At 44.1% G+C, this 17,168-nt stretch overlaps 1 protein-coding gene across 3 annotated transcripts; it reads left to right on the top strand.

The window, feature by feature from the left end:
• Positions 1 to 113: 113 nt before the first annotated feature.
• On the top strand, positions 114 to 16,700 carry LOC116362914 (uncharacterized). 3 transcript variants are annotated; one of them, XM_031816928.1, is made up of 14 exons: positions 114 to 156; positions 1,736 to 1,888; positions 2,792 to 2,850; positions 3,361 to 3,564; positions 8,165 to 8,247; positions 8,936 to 9,071; positions 9,219 to 9,506; positions 9,654 to 9,772; positions 10,168 to 10,204; positions 10,453 to 10,727; positions 11,784 to 15,391; positions 15,636 to 15,889; positions 16,230 to 16,317; positions 16,460 to 16,700. In XM_031816928.1, the coding sequence occupies exons 2-14, from the start codon at positions 1,819 to 1,821 to the stop codon at positions 16,633 to 16,635; spliced, it is 5,397 nt and encodes a 1,798-aa protein (XP_031672788.1). In that variant the 5' UTR covers positions 114 to 156; positions 1,736 to 1,818; the 3' UTR covers positions 16,636 to 16,700. The 3 variants fall into 3 exon arrangements, with proteins under 3 accessions (XP_031672788.1, XP_031672787.1, XP_031672789.1); XM_031816927.1 differs by having other exon boundaries at positions 8,936 to 9,128; XM_031816929.1 differs by lacking the exons at positions 114 to 156; positions 1,736 to 1,888; positions 2,792 to 2,850; positions 3,361 to 3,564 and adding an exon at positions 5,234 to 5,360 and having other exon boundaries at positions 8,936 to 9,128.
• The last annotated feature ends 468 nt before the right edge of the window (positions 16,701 to 17,168 follow it).

The following is a 17,168-nucleotide window of genomic DNA, read 5'->3' as shown; positions in this document are numbered from 1 at the left end:
AGCGGCTTCAACGCCAGATTTTGCTTTAGATTCCTCAGCCTGTGTTTTGTTTCTCTCTCCTTTTCCTGTTAGATGGTGAGGCTGCTTCTCTCCAGAGAAGCCAACATTAATGCTTTGACAAGGACCGCCAAGCAATCCACTGGGCTGCTTACATGGGTAATGAGTTGACCACATCATTTACATTCTGAATGTCCTTATCCCAGTGAGTGAATGGGCTGTGTGTTAGCCTCACAGCTCAGCTGTATGGTCCACCACTAGTGTTTTATTATGTCAGAATGATGGACAAAGTATGTTGATAAGATGTAGGTTTACAATTGTACTAACATGTAGCTTCAGCAGCAACGTCATCAGACGGCCCAGTTGCAGCATCAGTAGAGTACTCATAGTCAGACGACATGCGCCTCAGATTACAGGTCATCATTTGCAGGAGTGAGTGCTACCATGGTTTGGAGAGACGTGTTGCTGTAGAAACCCTGTCTGTTCTACACGGTCTAGGCCAAATTGCCATTTATGTTGACCAACATGCACCCCATGCAGTTCTAAAAGTATGTTTCAGGCCTTAACTTCTCTGGCATGTTTTGCGTCAGACCCTATGGATCGGAGCAAGGCCAGGGGCATGCACAATGGAGACGTCATTTGATGACAGCTCTGAAAAATGTAGGTTAAGGTACACAAGCAAAATACCAAAGCAAAGGGTTTGACAACATTATTTAGACTGAGTTACTCTATGCTGTTGAATGAGTTCAAACACAGCAGCACCATAGACAGTGACAAAGAACATAGCTAGAAGGGTTGTGGAAAGAAACACTTACCTCCAAGTCTCCTCTGCAGAGAGACTTGATCTTGCTTCTGGGACTTTCCAACAGGGTAACAAGAGGTCAGGTAAACAGGTAAACAACTGAGGAGAAAGTGTTGACAGAAGTTGAGTTCACACAAAATAGCTACATATATTAATAGCATATTTCCCAAACAAACTCCTTCACTCCAAATAAAACATTAGTGAAGCAACCTTCAACGACCCCCACAGTCAACACAAAGCGCAGCAATTCTCACACACCTCCCATGATAAGGATATTAGTCTTTGTTATCAACAGGTAATGTCTTCCCATCATTACAGATATAAATGGAATATATGGAGTAGAAAAGATTGCCTGCCCACCAACAAGAATCAACACATGTTCTACATGGTCTATTTCTATCTGAACGTAACAACTCAATCAAGCTTGTTAATTGATCGTTACGTCATGTTTGTCAGGTAAACAAAAATGACAGTTTACCTGACAAACATGGCTTAACGATCAATTAACAAGCTTGATTGAGTTGTTACGTTCAGATAGAAATAGACCATGTAGAACACATGTTGATTCTTATCAAGTTGGTGGGCAGGCAATCTTTTCTACTCCATATATTGCATTTATATCTGTAATGATTAACCCTAATGGTCTCAGATCAGCAGTAGAAAGAAGTAGGCCTAATTATTTTAGGTGTAATCTTCAAAGATATTAGGGGGAAATAAACACTGTACCCAAATCCACGTTTTACAATGCTCCTGGAAATGGGTAGGCCTCCACCTATAGTCCTTCACAGTTTACAGCTGTGATATATTTATTTATTTACATAGATCACATACATAAATAAATATGATAGCTGTAGGTAGCGTTGAGATAAAATTCCCATATTCTATTGCTACTAACATAAATCCTAATATATCATGTTTTCCTCATTTGCTCTGTAGGAGGTTCGTCATATGAAGGACATTCAAGTGGATGTGACCCCTAACCTGCAATAGGGGCTCAGTGAGGTGACAGACATCCTGTAATGGATCTCCAGCTAGTGTCTGAGGACCTGGAGAAGGCTGTGTCTACAGCTGTGGGGCAGGACAAGCATGGTAACCTAACCTCACTGTATGAAGGATTTTATTGTTATGGATAGTCATCTCCATCTGTTCAAATATCACTGTTGTTGATAACACACATTACCAAAATGATTCACACTTGTCTTCCTATTTCCACATAATCTGTCATGGTTCCCCACCCCAACAGGGCATAAAACCAACCTCTCTTTATTGCTACTGCTAATACACCCAAATCCAACAGCGTTCGAGTATCTTATTGCTTTTCTTCTAACCCTGAATGGCAACATTTTATCCTAGTACACAAGCATGTCACTTTATCCATCCACACCCACTCTACTGCCGCATGGCCACTGAGGCTGAGACTTTCACCCTCTCGTTACAGGTATAGCAGGTAACCAACCCCACCCGGGTCTTACCCCCTAGGACTTACCCTTTGCAGGTACCTGCCTGCAAAGGGTAAGCTGCATTAGACAAAAAACATATTCACACAAGCACTGATATTTAATCCTCTCTCCTATGCTGAGTCTCCTCCTACACATCTAAACAGTCAATGCATCTCTGTTGCTAGACAGAACCTTAGTGATATCTGTTCTTCCTCACTTCATCTGACCTGACCGCTACCCCAAAGTGCTCACTCCTCCCCAACTCAAGGCTGACATGGTGATTGGTACCAGACTGTGTCTCTTCTCATCCCAGAGGATCCCACCCATAGGATGCCTGATGGCTAACAAAAACATATCCTGACATAATGTAAACGTTATACATTAAGCTCTCTCCCTCAGTGACATGAATTAGTATATTTCATATTCTCAGAACCCAACAGTAGGTTTTAAGGTGTGGCTGCATGTTTGTCGTGGACGCATCGTCACTCTTGATGTTCTTTTTCCAAGTCTGAACTGGCCGGTCTTCTCTTTCCTCGACTAATTGAAACCTCAGGGACAGACATCCTGAACGAATCTGATGTCAGAGCTCCCATCAGCCCTCTACACCTCGCTGTGAGTAAAGCCTACCTGCTCCTGTAGTGGTCTCCATATGACAAATGGCACCCTATTCCCTATTTAGTACACTACGTTTGATCAGATCCTTATAGGCCCTGATCAAAAGTAGTTCACTACATAGGGAATAGGGTGCTATCTGGGATGCAAGCATGGTGTAGATTTTCCACAGGAAGTTGACTGTCCAGACAGACTCACACACCATATTCCGATCTATTCCTGATTAGTGTAAAATACATGCATATTCTACACAGTGATGATGAGGATGATTTCCTTATTTTGCCATTTGAGTTAATCGTAATTGGCTGTACGCGCTCACACACAGAAAGAGAGGGGGAGGCTTGTTCTGATCTAGGGATGGGCCATTGAAATACTAGGGATGGCTTTGGTGTGGGATCTAGCATGGAATATAAATTATGCCCAAATATACCTATTATGATTCCTTATTATTTAATTGATTATAAATTATTCAAATCCATTCTTGTCTCCCCTCCCTTCCCTTCCTCCTAGGCGGTGACGGGTCACGAGGAGTGCAGCACAGTGCCAGCTTCCTGGTTCGGGAAGGTAAGGGGCGGAGCCATGTCCACCTGGTGGCGGCGTCCGGACACATCGGGATACTGGGGTGGCTCCTACACACCGCCCAGTCAGTGTGGACCCTCCCCGTCATCACAGACAACCAGGGCTACACGCCACTACACTTGGCCTGCTACAACGGTATGTACTGGACAGAGGGACAGCGAAGTGGGCCAGAGGCCACAAACAAATACACACATAAACATAGCGTGTCTTAAATCACCACAGCCAGCTTCAGGAGGGCACGAACCGAGACAGTCCGCACAGGAACCTTAAGAGTCCCTCAGACAGAGAGAGAGAAGAGGGAGGGATAGGGGGAGGCACAACAGGCCCACACTCATCCTCTCATACCACCAGGTTCCCTTCCAGCAGATACTGCACTTCAGAGGAACTGCTGCTGCTATACCCCATCTTTACCTTTACCCACAAAGGTCCTAAACGGTAGAAAGTGTCCGGCCAACAGACAGACGCACACCTTATGACGGCAATAACCTGTAGTCCAAGGGGATAGTAGCACTTCACTGAGAGCAAAACAGACAGGGACCAAAAGATGTGGAAGAAGCATTTTCAAAACCTGTTTTGACTGTAGAAATTGGGCTGAGTGTTTGTGCTGAGAAAAGACATAAGGAGTGATGTTTCATTTAAGTTTCATGAGAGTGATTGTCATGTTTATCCGCACACTAAGACAGTCAGAACGCACCTAGCCTCTTGTCTGTAATCCATGTGGGAGGAGGGGAAATCATACATTTTGTATGAACAAATATTTTATAAAATCATTCATGTCTTAAGCTCTGTGGGAATAAAAAAATGGTAGCATTTGCTCTGATGAGTAATTGTAAAGATTTAATGCATCCCAAAAGGAACCCTATACTGAATAGTACACTACTGTTGAACAGGGTCCATAGGGTTCTGGTCAAAAGCAGTGCCATTTAGGATGCTGGTATGTGAACAACAGGACTTTTTGATGGACATATTACATTATTAAACCTACCTGTCCTTTGGCCTCTAGAAAGTAAATGATTAATTAATGTATTCTTTCTTGTGATATTTATGTCATCATTTTGTGCCTCGTTAGTTACTGAGGGGAGGTTAGGAGGAGTAGGGGCACCTGTATGAGCGACAACAATGATGCACACTAAGTACTACAATGTTTGTGAAAAGCACTGATACTATCCCGAGGCATGTGAGGTGGAAAACATGTCTCCCTTGGAGAGGAGAAACACTGTACACCAATGGTAGGACAACAGCATTTAGATTTTCTTCTGTTGGAAAATAAATATCTATATTATCTGTCTTTGGTCTTATAATCAATGTTTTTTAACAGGTTTTGCTTGCTTTAACTTTAAAATGAAACCTCTCAATCATTGTATGTGATTGAATGTTCATATCCCCGTTTTTGTCTCTTTTTGAAAATCATTTTAACTGGAAATATGTGCAATACATTTGCTATGTTCACCAAATCAGCAACAAGAGATGATCTTTCTTTTAAACGGATGAAACTAGCATGTACATATGAAATGGTGACTGAATTCGAAACTCCCATGAATTCTTTCAGTATCTGAAGTTTGCTGTATATTTTATGAGTAATAAATGTTATTTAATGATGAACTCTGGGTTATCGGTGTGGGTTATATATTTTATTTTATTTTGCATTGCGTCCACAACATTACATTTTTAAGGGCAATAGTAGCCTACATTTGTGAACAACTCGCAGGATTTCCATGCGTGAGCTTTCAACCGCTCAGGGCGTTGCATCAGCACGAGATCGGAAGTGCGTCAAATCTGTACAGCATTGTTACGTCATCACTGATAAATGTTGAAACTGATGAGAAACCGCGGGAGCAGTTCAGTCTGATTCTCGCTAGTGCTGGAGGAGCGTTCATTTTGGCAAGGAAATGTGCTGATTTTGCAAGGACGTGGAGAAGAAAGAGTTCAAGGTATGCATGTTATTTAAGCAATAAGGCCCAAGCGGTTGTGGTATATGGTCAATATACCACGGCTAAGGGCTGTTCTTACAACCCGAAGTGCTAGGACACAGCCCTTAGCCATGGTATATTTATTTGATTTATTTCACCTTTATTTAACCAGGTAGGCTAGTTGAGAACAAGTTCTCATTTGCAACTGCGACCTGGCCAAGATAAAGCATAGCAGTGTGAACAGACAGAGTTACACATGGAGTAAACAATTAACAAGTCAATAACACAGTAGGAAAAAAAGTCTATATACATTGTGTGCAAAAGGCATGATGAGGTAGGCGAATAATTACAATTTTGCAGATTAACACTGAAGTGATAAATAAATGATCAGATGGTCATGTACAGGTAGAGATATTGGTGTGCAAAAGAGCATAAAATAAAATAAATATAAACAGTATGGGGATGAGGTAGGTAAACTTGGGTGGGCTATTTACCGATAGACTATGTACATCTGCAGCGATCGGTTAGCTGCTCAGATAGCAGATTTTTGAAGTTGGTGAGGGAAATAAAAGTCTCCAACTTCAGCAATGTTTGCAATTCGTTCCAGTCACAGGCAGCAGAGAACTGGAACGAAAGGCGGCAAAATGAGGTGTTGGCTTTAGGGATGATCAGTGAGATACACCTGCTGGAGAGCGTGCTACGGGTGGGTGTTGCCATCGTGACCAGTGAACTGAGATAAGGCGGAGCTTTACCTAGCATGGACTTGTAGATGACCTGGAGTCAGTGGGTCTGGCGACGTATATTGGCCATATATCACGAATCCCCGAGGTGCCTTATTGCTATTATAATCTGGTTACCAACCTAATTAGAGCAGTAAAAAATACATGTTTTGTCATACCCATGGTATACAGTCTGATATACCACGGCTTTCAGCCAATCAGCATTCAGGTCTCAATCCAACCAGTTTATAATTATTTTGAAATCCCCATTTATATTAATTACTGTGGATTAAATATTGTTAAATAAATGAAATGATGTGCTATTCATTCTGTAATATCAAACTACAAATTCTATGGCCGGGGAGTCATGAGAGTTGGCTAAAGGTACAGTAGAATCTGTTGTGGGTCAAATGGGGGTCTAGGGTCAAAGGCTATGACACCACCTTCACATGTACGTCCTAAATGGCACCCTATTCCCTATGTAGGCTAGTGCACTACTTTTAACTAAGATCCATACACTGGTTGGCTGGTCTTGAAAAACATGCGTGCGCTCATCAATGGCCGGAATGCGTGTATCTTGTTATGACTCAACCTCAGCTAGCAAGTGCTCATTATGCAAATGTATTTGTTTGCAATGAACATTTAGAGACTAAATATAGTTTACATGTTGTCAACGTTCTAAGCGAACCCTGTCTATTTACTTTGTCTATTTTACCCAGTTAGTTACATGCCAGTTTTGTTGCTAAACAACCAACCCGTCTTTTTAGCCCCACGGTGGAGGTGTCATAATACCCATAAAACCTTGCGGTCAAACAGGGAGGGAAATGGTTCCAATCGTTTTTCCCCCATTCATTTTTCCCATAGGCAATTTCAGAAACACATCAAATAAGGGTTGTGTTTCATGTAGGCTTACCCTGGTGTGCCATTTTTAGAACCATGTAAATCTCTCACGGACAAGGTGACTTTTAGCAATACATTTGGCTCTATTTACTCTCAGATTCGAAATTTGTAATTAGCATCAAAGTAGACATGCAAAACTACAAATCCCTGCAAGCTCCTAAACGGGTTTAGGAGGTTTTGTGTCAATTTTAAACTTGCACTAAACATTTCACAGAATTGGCCATTTAAAGAAATGTAGCCAATTTATTAATTACTACATTTAGCTAACATTAGATAGTTAATCAAGAGATTCTTACCTTTGCCTCGATCAGCATGATCATCGTGGCATTTGTAGTTCTTTATGATAGCCACATTAGCAGATAATTAGCATTTCATTTTTGGGGGGTAAATACAGGCGAATATATTGATAAAAGTCACCTTGTCCTAGAGAGATGTACAGTTATCAAAATGTCACACCAGGGTAAGCCTACCTGAAACACAGCCCTTATTTTAAGTGTTTCTAAAATCCACTATGGGAAAAGTCCCTGTTTGACTACTATGTTTTATGGGGATGTTTTATGGGGATTATGACTCATTCCTGTGGCACTCTATAGGGCTCCGGCCAAAATAAGTGCATTATATTGGAAATAGGGTGCTATTTCGGACACAAGCATAGATATGATGCATTATGATGTGACCATAGAAATAGAATCACTAGAAAGGATAGAGTCTCTGATCACGGCAATTTGACTGGTAAACTGAACTGTACACCTGACATGATGTTCTGATGATTCTATTTCTATGCATATGATGCATTATGATGTGACAATTGGAGTGTTGGGTTAATGGTGCTTTCAAGGCAAGTGATCTTGGTCAAATCATGACTTCCGTGATCTTTAGGTCGGAAATTTGGAGCTCTAAAGAGTTGCCAGAGTTTTTGTCATTTTTTTGTTATATCCAATTGGTAGTTACGATCTAGTCTCATCGCTGCAACTTCTCAAAGGTCGAGTCAGGAGTCCTCCGAAACATGACCCGCCAAGCCGTGCTGCTTCTGACTTGGAAATCCAAGTTGGATGACTGTTGAAAACAATTTCTCCATGTCTGAGTTTTTTTTTCTTTTTCGGTTGTCTTGAACACTCTGAAGTCGGAAGTCCGTTGTTTTCAACACGGCCAAAGGCGACACAGTAGGTGACATCTAAACATGACTTTGTGCTTGCTGTCTTTCAGGAGTCAGAGGTCAGTGGGAATGACCTCACCCTCATAGACCTGGGTGACCCCATCATTGACGGTGATGTTATGAAGGAAGACAGGTAAGTGATTTACACTAATGACACATTTGTGACTGGTTACAGGATCACATAGGCCTACAGATACAGATTATGTAGTAGGTCAAAGGTCACCGCCTACGGAGAGGTAGGCCCAGAGCCATGTATTTAGAGAGATGGGACATCTATCTGCATTATGTTCCTTTCTAGGGAGTTTTTCCTAGCCACCGTGCTTCTACACCTGCATTGCTTGCTGTTTGGGGTTTTAGGCTGGGTTTCTGTACAGCACTTTGACATATCAGCTGATGTACGAAGGGCTATATAAATAAATTTGATTTGATTATGTTGCATTTACATCAAAATGTATACATTACATGACACAGTATAATCAAAGATATCCATATGAGCGCTGGCTCCCCATGCGCAATATTGACATTTTAAACACTAATATGTACCTGAACATCTATTTTATAATTGACTTATAATGAAAGGGTAAATGAAAGGCTCAAAGGCGCTAACATGGAGTCCTTTCTAAAAGTTTGCCAAATTCTCTAAATATATAACTCTGGATAGGCCGAGTCATCTCAGAGTATTGGAACCATAGAATTCCAGTGATTCTATCCTAATTCTAGAAGGATTCATTCTACTTCTATGATTCTACTTCTATAATTGGAACACATCCTCACACTCACATTATAGTGACCTTAGAGAGATTCCTTTTTCTGTATCACAGAGAGGTTGAGAGACAGACCAAGTTGGAAGAGGCTGTTCTAGAGACAGATATCCCAACTCTGTCACTAGAGGCTGATGGAGAGATTGAGATGCAGGAGGCTGATCTGAAGACAGATGGCACATCTCAGTCACAGGAGGTTGAAGGAGAGAGTGAGTTGGACGAGGCCATTGTCATCCCATCTCAGTCACAGGAGGTATGATGTTTTGTGCTTTAATGACGCATTGAAGATTAAAATGACAAATTAATTGACCAAGCTTGAGCTAGTAAAGGTCTTCTAATCCAGGAGGCCAAAGGAGAGAGTGAGTTGAATCAGGTTGATCTGAAGACATCCACATCAACTCTGACACTGGAGGTCGAAGGAGAGAGTGAGTTGAATCAGGTTGATCTGAAGACATCCACATTAACTCTGACACTGGAGGTCGAAGGAGAGAGTGATTTGAATCAGGTTGATCTGAAGACATCCACATCAACTCTGACACTGGAGGTCGAAGGAGAGAGTGTGATGCAGGAGAGTGATGATGTAGAAACAGCCGGGCCATCTCAATCCCAGGAGACTGAACGAGTGGCAAAGGTAAATGCTTCCAGATAACAGTGTGTGTGTGTGTACATGTCTGTTTGTACACGCAGACAGTAGTTCGTAAACAGACACTGCGTTAACAGTGCTATGGCGAATTTGATTGAATTCCAGCCTAAGTCTGCTTTCTGTTGTCCCCATCAGGCTGCAGTGGTGACCTTCACTACCATGACCCGCAAGGCTGCAGCCTCCCAGACCAGCCTCAGCAGGGGAAAGAGAAGCTACCCAGACCTACACACCTTTGTGCAGGACATGAAGGATGGGTAAGTTGTCTTTGGTTCCCCGTGCATCCCCTAGATATGTTCCCTATTAGAGCCTTGGTCAACAATAGTTCCGTATTTAAGGAATATGGGCCATTTGCGACGTACCCATAGGGACAATCTCAATTGCATTCTCCTAGAGTTCTCTCTTCCCGCCTCCTTCTCAAAACCCATTGGATGAGAAAGCCCTCCCTTTTGTCCATCTCGTCCAATGGGTTTTGAGAAGGAGGTAAGGTGTCTCGTCTCGGGCAAATACAAGGGACTCAACTGACCAACTGACCAATCAGGGATGTTTGGATGTGGCCTACTTCCGTAGAGGTCCATCCATAACGTAATCTAAGAGAATAGAGGTAATATCATGTAGTTTATTTGTGTACCTTTTTTTATTTACTTTTCAGCCATTGGAATCTGCTGAGTGAGAATATGCGTTCCGGGGTGAGTTATAGTCACTTCTAAAGTAGTTCATGTTGGTAAGATGGACCAAACATTCCAAACTCTTATTGGTGGAAATCGTGCAGGACCTTTAATTCAGAGGAATTCCAAACTTTTTCACTCAGGCCCCCCTTTCCAGCATTGTGGAACATCCTGAACCACTGCTTTAATTGACTAGCTTGAGTAAACACATGGTGCAGCAGTGCAGCTCTGTTAACAAACTAACTCTGTATGGTCTTTTAACATTTCAGATGAGCAGAGATGAGTTTAGTGCTAGGTGCATGGATATTACAAATTGGGTAATGGAGTCTACATCCACTGTGGTCGTTCCCGCCCTTGACCTCACCATGCAGATCAGGCTCTCTGATTCGTCAAGCTCTTCTGGATCAGGAAGCAATGTGGCTAGAGAAGTGACCTCTCTTGGCCGCAGCGTCAGATTCAGCTTTCGTGGTGGACCCAGTAGACGCACCAGTTCAAGAACTACTTGCAGCACACAAACTCCCACGCCTTTCCCCTACTCTCACAGGTACCTACCCCTATCCCCTCCTCTCACAGGTACCTACCCCCTCCTCTCATAGGTACTTACCACTATCCCCTCCTCTCACAGGTACCTACCCCTATCCCCTCCTCTCACAGGTACCTACCCCTATCCCCTCCTCTCATAGGTACTTACCACTATCCCCTCCTCTCACAGGTACTTATCCCTATCCCCTCCTCTCATAGGTACTTACCACTATCCCCTCCTCTCATAGGTACTTACCACTATCCCCTCCTCTCACAGGTCCTTACCCCTATCCCCTCCTCTCATAGGTACTTATCCCTATCCCCTCCTCTCACAGGTACTTACCACTATCCCCTCCTCTCACAGGTACCTACCCCTTTCCCCTCCTCTCATAGGTACTTACCCCTATCCCCTCCTCTCATAGGTACTTACCACTATCCCCTCCTCTCATAGGTACTTACCACTATCCCCTCCTCTCATAGGTGCTTACCCCTATCCCCTCCTCTCATAGGTACCTACCCCTATCCCCTCCTCTCATAGGTACCTACCCCTATCCCCTCCTCTCATAGGTGCTTACCCCTATCCCCTCCTCTCATAGGTGCTTACCCCTATCCCCTCCTCTCATAGGTGCTTACCCCTATCCCCTCCTCTCATAGGTGCTTACCCCTATCCCCTCCTCTCATAGGTACCTACCCCTATCCCCTCCTCTCACAGGTACTTACCCCTATCCCCTCCTCTCATAGGTGCTTACCCCTATCCCCTCCTCTCACAGGTACTTACCCCCTATCCCCTCCTCTCATAGGTACTTACCCCTATCCCCTCCTCTCATAGGTACTTACCCCTATCCCCTCCTCTCACAGGTACTTACCCCTATCCCCTCCTCTCATAGGTACTTACCCCTTTCCCCTCCTCTTCTTGTAGGTTTTTCTAAAAACATTATTCCCATGTCCCTTGTTATAAGTACAAATATCCATTCCAGATCCACCTAGAGAGAAATACTACTTAGGTACTTCCAAATTCTTGGATCATATTTTGTATTTTGTTATCATGTACTATTAATTTCTGTTGTGCATTCTGCAGTTCCATGACCTCTTTGCTGAGTGTTGACGAAGAGCGATATGTCTCCTCACCTGAGGGTGGTGATAGAGAGATGAGACACAGACCCCACTCGGCACCACTGAGTTCTGTGTTTGGAATCTCTGAGGATTCTGTCTTCAACATGGTCCAGAGAGGCCAGTCGCAGAGTGAGATCGTACTGTCGTCCAGTTGGAGTAGACGGGAGAAATACAGACCTGTCAAAATACCAACGGACACCAGGTTTATGATGGGTATTGTAGAGTTGGTAATGAACCTTCTCAATTCCAGATTGGCTGAGCTAATGCGAAGTTTCAGTCAGGGAACTCTAGGTCCGCTGTCTGGTAGTATCTCAGCAAGTCAGCAGTTTGCCCAAGAAATGCTAAGCATGGTGTCTGCTAAGATGTATTCCCATGCCATAGAGCATATTGCGCACGGCCACAAGTCTCCCCTTGAGTTAGAGAGGGAGCTTGAGGCCATATTGGGTCCTCTGGCTGGACAGGTTATAGTCATCATCATAGATAGCATCTTTAAGGCTAAAGCCAACGGAAGAAACGAGGGACGAGCGACCAGCCCCTTGACCTATTTTCTCACTGCCATCTCAGCAGAAATACAAAGCCTAGTTGTTCAGAGATCGGCTAGCAGACCGTCCACCAGACTGTCCAACAACGACCCACTGCTGAACGTTTCCAAGTCAAAGGTCTTAAGATCAGTTCTGCTCAAAATGGCAGAACTCTTTGGCCAAGGTCCAAGTGAAACCTGTCTAGTTCCACTAGTCCAGAGTCAGTCCAACAACTCTGTTTGCGACTGGACTCTGAATGCAGGCACCGTTCATCCAAGTCAATTTCTGTCCCACAACAGAATGACAGAAGTGTCATCCGATGTTGTGGATCTTGTACTTGAGGTTTTTGGGATAACAGGATTTTTGGATAGCAGGAGCCCGTCAAGGCCACAGAGTGCCTGCTCCTACAACTCAGCTAATGGAGCAATAGATATGAGAGCTCTTGCTGGGGACTTGGTCAGACAGGTGTCTGTCAAACTCAGACCCTTTGTCTCTGAGAGTCAACTCTCCACCATGTCCATGACAGATCTGTCATCATCTATTTCTGACTCCACCTTGAAGCAGTTGTGTTGTAGCTCTGCTGTTGCTGCAGCAACTGTCTGTCAAGCAATCAAAATGGAGCTCGAGAACCAGAGACCTACAAACCTGTCAGCCAGAGACCTACTATCGTCTCTGGTAGAGAGCATTGAGGACATGGATATTTCTGACATCCTCCAGGGCCCGTCGGCCATTTTGGAGGAGGCTGCTATGATTAAGCACCCAGAGATGTCCACCTCGACAATATACAGGTCTCTGCTTCTCGACTCATCTCTCGCCTCCTCTAACATGGTCACTGAGAGCATTATCTTCAACAGCCCACGCCCATCAGAGGAGAATGTGAATATTCAGAATGTGCTCCCTGTTGATAAAGTTGACATCCTCCATGGTCAACCAGTGGAGGGGTATATCGTCAAAGCTGAGCAATGCATCACTCAGGTCATTCAGGATGCAGCTGTGACATATACTGGCATGCTGGATAAAACCGACACTTGTGGGAAACTGTCGGAAGTTCTGTCTATCTGCGTTTCCGCGGAGAATATTGAGGATGCATCCTCTGATCTATTTGGTGGAATTATTTCCGACCTGCATGAGGTATCTGAGGTCAATAAGACCTCCATGCGTACGAAATCAGGTCGCAAAATGTTCTGGATGGAAGTGAGTTCAGGTTCCCAGAAGATTTATACCAAAACCCTGGACAAACTGAGGAAGCTTTTCACCTCTCACCTTCTCACTGAGGGAAAAAATACTCCTGTGCAAATTGAGTTCTATGACACTGGACTACTTGTAACTGAGACCACTGTGGAGGTATCTCCTGTACAGAAGACAGACAGTAATACCTCTTCAATGTCCTCAGCCCACCAGCTCACCCTCGACACCTGCACTAAAGGGGTCATCAAACAGGTGATCTCGGTGCTGAGGGTGGAGACTTCAAAGGAAGTCAAATGCGAGAGCATGTCAAATGCATCCTTCGACTTCAACCAGAAGTTGGACTCTATAATTTCGAAATTGGAGAGCCTCACCATTTCGAGTGAGTCATCCAAGATTGCCACGCTCACGCGATCTCGTAGTGTAGCCAGCAGAACCTCTAACATTTCCATCCAGAGCTTTCACAGTGCTGAGTTCCGAGCTACGGCCAAACAGATTGTGCGTGAGGCCATTCTCAGAGCTGCTAGCGAAGCCAACTGTTCTTTGCCACAGAGCATGCCTAGCAGCACCTTCTCACACCATGTGGTTTCTACAACTGAAGACATAGTGAATATGATCATGCAAGACCTTGAAAGTCTATCCCAGTACACAGTGGAGGACGCAGACTCCTTCCCACTAGGAGAGAAAAAGCTGCAGTCCCAGCTCAATCCCAGAGTTGTCTTTGACACCTTATTGGATGCTGCTCAAACCATGTACCACAGAGTAAAGGACAGACTGAACGTCTTTTTGTCTTTTCCACCCGTGTCAGTCACCACAGCCAAAGATGTGCTGGACTCCACCCCTGTGGAGACACTCAGATGCTCAAAGTCCCCTGACACTGCTCTTGTTAAGGACAGGAGCCGCCCTCCGTCTGTGAGAAGTGAGAAGCCATTTTCAAAAGTCAGTTTGACTAAAAGGTCTAAAGCCCTTGTGTCTTCGAGTGGCTCCTCCACAGACCACCATGTAATTGACACATGCAGTGAGGATGTCACTCTGAGTATGTCAGTTGTGAGCGACACCAGTTTGAAGAGAGCCTCTCCTCTCCATGGTAGTGGATTGAGTGCAAGTTGTGAACCTCTTGTGGCTCTACAAGACGGAACAGTGGCAGTCAGCCAAGAAGGCTTTAGCAAAACTGCAAAGAAGACGCTCAGCTTGATCCTAAATGTGATCAAGTGCAGATTGGCCAACTCTGAGAGTTCATCTGTTGGGCAGAATGCAAGTGAGGAGTGTCTGATAGCCACTAACATGTTAGACTCTCTACTGGAGAGCCTTGACCTGTTGCCTGACATGAGTGCTGCCAATGAGATCACAAGGACAGAATGCCATACCTCTAACGCAATGGACAAGACAGGTTCACAGTCAGCGCTTGTGAGTCAACAAGAAATAAACATATCTGACACCAGTATCATAGTGAAAACTATAATGGACACATTGAAGACAGACGACCCAGAGATGACTACAGCAGAAGAAAATCTGGATAGGCTCCTGTCAATTGAAGCCCTTCAAGATGCGTCTGGCAACCTGATCGCAAAGGTCCATGGTCTCATTCAGGAGATAACCATAAGCCGCCAGCTTCAATCCACGACTGGCCACAGAAGCCTCTCTCAACCAGCGCTGCCAAAGCCAGCACTGAGGAAGCTGTCAAAGGACGATGCGTCAGAGCTCATTTACAGCTTTGCCCAGACTTCTGTTAGCAGACTCCTGGGACAGTGTTTGGGTAGGCCTATGCCACCCACCGCTGACAGGGTTTTGGATCAGGTCATCAAGTTGATGACAGACATGGTGATGGACAGCCTGACTGATCTGTCCAAGTCTGCAATGGAGGATGGTAAGTGAAAGTACCTCTTCATCTGCATAGGACTTCATTGTAACATGATGCTCACTACATTGCGTTTTATGATGTGAACTTTGCTGTTTGCGTCCAAAATGGCACCTTCTTCCATATTTAGTGCACTACTTTTGACCAGAGCCAGACCCTATGGGCCCTGTTCAAAAGTTGTGCACTATAAAGGGAAGAGAATGCCTTTTGGGACACAGTGACTGATTTCCATTGTTGCGTCCTCTTCTCCCAGTTATTGTACCCAGGTCGGTCACACCAGCTTGCTCTTCTTACTTAGACACCAGCCATGCCGCAAGTGACATCACTCATGGTGTTGTGGCTGACCTTAATGCTACTGAGGAATTCCCTGCCAGGGGCCTTAGCCCAGCTGATGTAAAGGCTGACGGCATGGCCCACCTTCCCTCTGCCAGGGGGGAAGAGACTAAGGAGAACAGGAAGTGGCATTTCCTACCCAAAATTATCAAGATTCCAAAGATCAGGATTAAGGTAGAGGGCTCAGTGTCTTTAGATTACCTCTGTAAGGCAGGGCTGAAATGTACCCTACAGATTCACTAAACCCCTATTGTCTCTGCATTAGAACAATGCTGTTGTCATTGTCTTTAGGAGGTTGAGTGAGGCCGCTGTAATACAATCCTAATATACATGGGATAGAGTCAATGGCTGTGTCCCAAATTGCATCCTATTCCCTATATAGTGCACTACTTTTGACCAGAGCTCTATATGCCCTTGTCAAAAGTAGTGCCTTACGTAGCCAATAGGGTGCCTTTTGGGATGCATGCCATATATTTTACACAGGCTCAGTTGTCCTGATGTGTTTTGTCACCAGCTATTCAAGACAAAAGGGGAACCGAAGAGCCACCCTGAACAGGATTCTCTGCCTACCAAACGTCTCAGAGAGACTCGTATTTCACAGGGTAAGTGATAAGCATTGATTATGTCATATTGATGTATCACCCTATGGCCAGCTTGTTAAAACGGTGACTACAGATACAGGCGGACAGACAGGCAGACAGATACACACATTCATTTTCTGATTATGAAATATTCTTATCACAGATGCTGAGTGTGAGGTTCTATCCACTTCCCCACCCAAGGAGGCCCTGACAACCACACTGGCCCCTGCTCCCCAGGAGTCCCAGTCCCGTAAACGCCCTCTCATAGTCAGGGTGTTACGAGCTATCTCCAGAGCCGTCTCCAAACCATTCAGAAAAGCTTTTGGGAAGAAGAATTAGCCAAATGCCGGATTTTATTACTATTTTAATCAGAGCCTTTATTTAATAAAACATTACTGCATTGATTTCTGTCTATAGTCGTCTTACTGTTTGTGCAAGATAATGGTACTTCAAACCACATCGTCAAACATATTTATAGTGAAGCACTTCATATTTTTTATTTTATTTAACCTTCATTTAACTAGGCAAGTCAGTTAAGAACAAATTATTATTTACAATGACGGCCTACCCCGGCCAAACCTGGATGTATAAGATGAACAGAGAACACTTTGTAACACTTTCTATGAAGCCCATATCTATAATGCATACACTCAAGTTTACTCATCATTGGGAAAGGTAGGCCAAACGGCCTTTACTTATCATTGGGAAAGGTAGGATGTGTTTTGGACACATCCTTTCTGTGCTCTAGCAATTTAAGAACAGATGCCTCCTTCCATCAGCCGTAGGCACCTTGTTCAGTATCTGTCACTTTACAGTACTATAGTTCATGATCTGGTTCTACTTAGTTTATGACATTCCTCCTCGTTCTTATA

The sequence above is a fragment of the Oncorhynchus kisutch genome, unplaced genomic scaffold (assembly GCF_002021735.2).
Source record: "Oncorhynchus kisutch isolate 150728-3 unplaced genomic scaffold, Okis_V2 scaffold900, whole genome shotgun sequence".
Taxonomy (NCBI): Eukaryota; Metazoa; Chordata; class Actinopteri; order Salmoniformes; family Salmonidae; genus Oncorhynchus; species Oncorhynchus kisutch.
The sequence above is the reverse complement of the archived record's forward strand: the minus strand, read 5'-3'. Positions and strand labels throughout refer to the sequence as shown.

Coding starts and splice junctions, on each gene's coding strand:
- LOC116362914 (XM_031816927.1), top strand. CDS start 1,819: ATGGATCTCCAGCTAGTGTCTGAGGACCTGGAGAAGGCTGTGTCTACA. Junction 8,248..8,935: donor GATGTTATGAAGGAAGACAG/GTAAGTGATTTA, acceptor TCTGTATCACAG/AGAGGTTGAGAGACAGACCA. Junction 15,890..16,229: donor TTCCAAAGATCAGGATTAAG/GTAGAGGGCTCA, acceptor TTTTGTCACCAG/CTATTCAAGACAAAAGGGGA.